The sequence below is a fragment of the Habropoda laboriosa genome, unplaced genomic scaffold (genome assembly GCF_001263275.1).
Source record: "Habropoda laboriosa isolate 0110345459 unplaced genomic scaffold, ASM126327v1 scaffold561, whole genome shotgun sequence".
In the NCBI taxonomy this organism is placed as follows: domain Eukaryota; kingdom Metazoa; phylum Arthropoda; class Insecta; order Hymenoptera; family Apidae; genus Habropoda; species Habropoda laboriosa.
In genome coordinates, this window is record NW_017100686.1 from 512,886 (window position 1) to 519,623 (window position 6,738).

At 29.2% G+C, this 6,738-nt stretch overlaps 1 protein-coding gene across 1 annotated transcript; it reads right to left on the reverse strand.

Moving 5' to 3' along the window:
• Window positions 1-1,342: 1,342 nt before the first annotated feature.
• On the reverse strand, window positions 1,343-6,232 carry LOC108576909 (HMG box transcription factor BBX). The gene is made up of 8 exons (XM_017939981.1): window positions 5,998-6,232; window positions 3,650-3,850; window positions 2,994-3,440; window positions 2,704-2,891; window positions 2,486-2,608; window positions 2,291-2,398; window positions 1,867-2,189; window positions 1,343-1,431 (listed from the first exon to the last, which is right to left on the reverse strand). The coding sequence occupies exons 1-8, from the start codon at window positions 6,022-6,024 to the stop codon at window positions 1,343-1,345; spliced, it is 1,506 nt and encodes a 501-aa protein (XP_017795470.1). The 5' UTR covers window positions 6,025-6,232.
• Between the last annotated feature and the right edge of the window lie 506 nt (window positions 6,233-6,738).

The following is a 6,738-nucleotide window of genomic DNA, read 5'->3' on the forward strand; positions in this document are numbered from 1 at the left end:
AAATATGTTAAATATACATTCATATACATATGTATATATATGTATATATGTATATATGCATGTACATACATATACATGTATATATGTATATATGCATGTATATATACATGTACATATATACATATATATACATATATATAGTATTGTCGAGTTACTTACATACGTGTGCACATTCACTTTTTGATACGAAACATTCGTTAACAATAAAATCTGCAAATTTCATTTTGCATACGTGACGGTATTACGTTTATTTACACGTTCGCGCGTATGCATATAGTCTAACATGTGTGTGCACATGTATATTGCGTATGTACGTATGTTATATATGTATATATATAAAAATCGCAGATGCATATATACATATACATATATATACACGTATATTTTGATTATATCCTTTTTTGATATTCAGATCATGAAGGATATCTTTTATAATACTGCACCTATTTCTATGTACATAAAATGTTTACAGAACATAATGAAATATTGATAAAACATACGCCGATAATAACAAAAATAGTAACAAATGACTTTGCAATTATTAGGTTTTATCGTTACTACACATAGATATGATAAAATGCCCTGCTCATCGGTTTTGTTAAAGTTTACGACTTTGTTACCATTCCTCCTTGATCGTACTTATAACATTTTATATTAGAAAATTAATTTGCAAGATCAAATCCTTGCTTTTCCAACATCATTGTATAATATACACTCACTAACACTCCCTTATTGCATACACCTCTCCTTTCCTTCAATGAAATATTTATCTAATCAGGTCCTATATGACTATAATACATCCTTTGTTGGAAGTTGCACAAATTTCCCAATGAATATCGATATGCGGGCATTTTTGTTCCAAGTTAGTTAAAATGGCTGTTATCTGCACTGCAGGTATTTATTAACAAGTATAGAATGATTGATATAACATTTTAATAATTACACACAACGCAAAGTGAAAACTAGAATCTTTCTTTAGTATGCAATAGTAACAAGATTATTTGTTAACGAACTATACAAGAAAGTACCTTTCATTAACCATATTTGTGGGACATTTATGCAACATAAAAGAAACATTTTGACATATTCAGTGATAAAATAATTATAGCAGTCATAGTATTAATATTCATATTAACAGCGATTAACGACGATAGATATTAACAAGTATAATGTAATACATTTTTTATGAATTGGAAACGTTATTTTTTAACAGCAATCAAAGCAATTATTTCAATAAATCAGCTAACAAGAAATTGTAATAAGAAATAAATCAGTAAAATTTTGGTTTACTTAGTACAAATTTATGCCGCGAACGACTGCTAAATATCGAAAAATATATCTCTTATGTATTATTTTTGGTAAGCTTTGTTCTGTTGGCGGCAACTGCTGCAAGACATGCCAGTGCTTCTAAATCCGGCGTCGCACACCATGCTATTAGTGTTTGTAGAATTAATTAAATTTGTAAAATTTAATTCATTTAAATAATTGAAATTTGTAATATATATTAAATACGAAAACAAAATTTTAATAACTTTCAAATGTTTACATATTTTTAATTGAAACTATTCACAAATTGTAGGACTCAAATACATATGAACATTTCACAAATAGAAACACGAACATATTTTGTTATTCATAATTTACAATGTAAGTTAATACTTTAATTAACTGAATTGAGTTTAATAATAAACACTTTATCATTTTTCTTTCCTTTAACGTTACGAATGAAAGCATAAAAAATATATAAATGTGACTTCATTAATAAATTACCTAAATTTCCATTAATTCTTAGTTATACAAATAATTGCATTTGAATTTAGAACTTATTGAAAAAAAATCTGTGTAACGTTCATATGAAATACTAACAAGTAAGATGATGTTTAGAACCATTTACAGCTGCTACATTACGTGTAATGCTTTGTTTTCGTGCTTTTCTTTTTTGACTACCAACAAGAAGTTTTTCAGCATCTTCTGAATTTTCATGTTCTGTTTGCGGTAGTTTACGGTTGTTTTGACTATTTTCTTGACCATTGGTATTAAAATTATTCTGATGTCTTTTATTATTCGAAGGTGACGTTAATTTTTGAACAACTTTTTTCTTTTTCGTACGTTGTTGCTTCTTCTTTTCCTGAAATTCTTCTAAACTTAAAGATGGCAATGCCTCAATTTTCTTTTCTAAATTAAAGTCCCTACACAAGAAAATATATGAACACATCAAAATAATGTACTTTTACCATATAGTAGATATTACAATTTCTTGTCACATAATGTAAAATAATATTAAACTTACTCAGCTCTAAACCTTTTTCGTGCAGTCCAAGGTCCAAAATCTACTTGCCCTTCTGCATCTTCAGTTTCTGTTTCTTCTGGTTTTGATGCTTCTATATTTCCTTCAGCACTTTATACAACATTTACATTACTTATTTTTGTTTGTACATACATATAATAAATAATACAAATTATTAAAAAACAGAATTTTAATTACCTTTCAGCAAGGTGTTCTAGTTCACTACGAGAACTATTTCCACCTTCACTACTCAAAGAATCTGTTTTTTCACTGACATTCGAAGAAATGGAATTTCGTCTTTCACTTGCTTGTCCATCAAAGCTAGCAGAAACATCAATTAAAACACATGAATGATGGATTCACATTTTATATGTAATATGATTCAATGAGTTTAACGAAATATTATAATTATTTACCTACGATTTCCAGTTTGTCTTCTTCGCTTAGGTTGTTGTCCAGATGCACCAACATTTTTCATTTGTTCAGCAAGGAACTTTTGGTAACGTAGACCTTTGCATGTTCGTTCACTTCTAAAATTACTTTCCTCTAATGGCATATTTGCAGTTAAAAAATTATTTACTTCTGTTTTCTCATCTTCATCATTCTATAAGTAAATATGTAATGGTTAATATTAAGAATGTAACAGATTAAAAAACAAAATAAGTACATAATTATTTAATTAAAAAATTTTGTTTCAGTCTCTTACATATTCATGTTCATTATTGTTTGATTCAGATTTTTTCCTTTTTTTTGCATCAAAAAGATCTGCTTTACACTCTCTCTTAAGATCAGGTGAAAAAGGTACATCTAAATATCTTTTCTTAGGAGGTTTTGGAACTTCTGTATCATTTTCAATCACAGAACCATTAATAGTCACTTCCTCATCTGCTGTTTGTGTTTTTTGAGGTGTAAATAAAGAACTGAGTCCACCAATTTGGGATTCATCAGCTAACTTGCCTGGTTGTATTGATTGTCCATCTTTTTTGTCAGATTTTGAATAATTGGAAGACTTGTTCTCATTTTCTACTGGTTGTTCACCAGAACTTGTTTCTGCCTTTTTATTTGTAGGCCTTGTATTTAAAGTACGTAAAGGGGGTGCTGGTAATTTGTACCATTTGAAATCAGGATTTGCATTTAAGAATGCATCTTTGTACTAAAAATGAATTAAAATGGAATTGATTTCTTTAAAGTCAATTTTAAAAGGAAAAGGAGTTTAAAAATATAAATTTGGCTATCAATAAGAATTTACACAAAACTAAAAGTAACAGTAAGCTTATAGGAATAACAATGGACTATATTAAATTACATTAATGTGTCATTATTAGCATGATATTTAATTTCCTTATAATTCAAATTAATTACCTCCTGTGCTAGATTTGTATATGAACGTTTCTGATCTGGATGAAGGGTGGCCCACCATTCCCCAAGTACCCTTGTGACAGCTCGATTTTCTAAATGTGGGAAACCAGATCGCACTGAACCACGGTGTCGTTTACAAAAAATAAGAAATGCATTCATTGGTCTTCTTGCATGGTGGGCTGGTTCTCTTAATTCACGTGGTTCCTAATTATTAATAAAATATTATAAATTTTAAATAAAGATAGCTCATCTTCACAAGTACATATAACATATCAATGAAGATTGATCAAAATAAAATAATAATTTCAAACTAATATAGAATAACAAATAAAAAAAAACTATTTTCCATTTTTAAAGTAAAATACTGAAAAGTATGCATTAAACTTATTTTTTAAATTTTTGTGTTAAATAATAGTTTACTTAGATATGCTCCTTAATTCATATCAATTTTACTATCTATCATAAGAAATTATATAACATCAATTACAAATTTTTAAAAATTACATATATTTTTAGTAATCTTTCCATCATAACAATATGCAATTATATTACAGCACTTCTGAAGCCTTAAAATCACATACCTTGACAGTTTCTAAGGTCACATATGCTTGTGTGTTTATTCATAGGTGATAGTAATATATTAAAATCTATTACTTATATCAAATACAAATAAAAAAGTATGTAGGAATATACTAGTACTGATATAATGAACGAATGAACACATTCATTTTCACAATTGATTAACAATTTTCTATTAAAAATATTTTTTCATAACATTTTTCTAATGAAATATCAATAGAAGAATAGTTGGTAAATAATAGGTATATTCCAAGTAACAACTAGTATATATTTTTCAAGAGTTTATTTAGTTAAACAATTAAAATAGAAAGTAATTGTGCATGTAAGATAATGTGACAAAAAACACAGTAATTTCCATGATAAGTTTCATTGAGTATTTTATTACAAAATGTGCAATAAATAATTGAATAAATTACATAAAGCATTTTTTACTTTTCGTACTTTACGTGCTATTCTACCTACCCCCATACTTAACGAAATGTTATACAAGTAATCAGAAAATGTAAACGTGAACGACACACAAATGCAATAGAAATCGTAATCCTTATCTTTTTAAGATTTTTACCATCCTGATAAGTCAACTTTATTGCGAAATAACAGTGCCGTAAATGTATTAAAATGTATATGTATATTTCGTGCAATATTATAAAATCAAATATAAATTGTCGAGAATCATTTGTGAAACATGAAATAAATGGCGTTCGATTGTTGCGCGATATCTATGAAACAATTTTTCCAAAAAAAGATTCCATTTCATGATAAATCCAAGAAAAAAATCACGTCTATTTATGGTGCAACAGGGAGAACGATCTACAAATGCTTGGATTGGTAGAATCCAATGTCAAAAGAATGAAACATCAGGCCACATTCCCGAAATATCTCGTAATCGTATTGACAACAATATACCATTAAAATTAGTAGTAGTAGTAGTCGTAGTAGTAGTAGTCGATCTTGTTGAAAAAGAAATGCAGATATCGGCCGTCATAACAGGCATATGTTAATTTTCGTATTCTGTCTAATTAGTTCGACTGCACAAAGTCCAGAATATATTCAGTAAATGTCGCAATTCTCCATTAATTTCGATATATCTGAAGGTTGAATCATTGATTAAAAAATCGAAAAGAAAATTACGGAGGAAGTATCATCGAAATTGCGAGGCATGTCGCTTGTCATACGTAGCAACTTTCGTTAATGCTATTGTGCGTTGATTGTCTCAATCGTACTATTCCAGTCAAATTCCTACAAATTTTCGATATTTTCAACAAAATTTTCAAACATATTTCATCTCAATTAAACGTCAAGGAAAGACACACATTGCATATTTTTTGCTGGCTTTCATGACACCTTTCTGACCGTCCACTGACAGCTGCTTGTGCAAATGTAAATATTGCATATAGTAATCTATACGTCTTTCTATGCACCGATGATCTAGCAAATATTTGAATGAAATAGAACGTCTCTTTGAAAAATTCCTATCCGCGTAAAACGACAGTATGTTCTTGTACTGACCATTCTTAAGCACCTTTTACTGTCAAATATTTATTAACACAGAACTAAGGTCAAGACGTTGCTGTTCCTTTTAGTGCAACTGGTCTCGAGATATTGTGTAAATCCCGTTTTTTCACTCAAAATCATCGCGAAAAAATCACACGTTTAATCATTCAGAACGATAAATTCATCTTTCGACTGTGTTACAAACTCCATGTTAATGTGAACACATTAAAAAGCCATTCGTAATTCGAGAAAAATACAATGTATTTCTCCCTACTCACCTTGCGTTGTTGCTCGTTGGCAGCCATTTCTGATTTCACTTGACAATTCACTCAGCGGCGCATAATAAAGATAAAGCTTCAGCACTGAATGCCTTCTCTTTTCCTCTACGTCTTGCCTTCGTTCTCTGACTCTTTTCTGTCAGCGAATTAACCTCTCTCTCTCTCTCACTTACTATTTCTACCTTTCTCTTGCTTCGGTACGTTCGTCCACATTTGTTTCAAATAGTTCCCGTGAAAGAAAATTCTCGCAAAAAGTTCTAATACTTTATCAAGTTCAATGAAACTGAATGTTTTAAGGGTATTTCAGATTACGTGTCACTTAAGTTGTATGAACATCATTATTCCAGCAATTTATGTTTGCAACTAAACATTTGTGGTGCAAACGTCACAAATATACAAATGTCACTATTAAAACCAGTCACGCGCCTACACTCATTCCAAAAGAATTAATCTGAATTAACATCAATGATTACTTGTTCGTATCGATCACCGAATGACTTTACATTTTTTTAACAAATGGTAGAGTCTTGTTCTACTTTATATAAATTTGCACATATCATAAAAAAACCAATATATTAAAGTCTCACATACTTTCAATACTACGCACATTAGGTTCAAAAAAAGTTAGAGGTTCGCGCGCGTAAACACATTACAGTGTTAGCAATGAAAATATACAAAAGTTACTAAAAGAAATTTTATATTTCTGTATCTTTTAAAATGAATCCATTGAAAGTCATATAT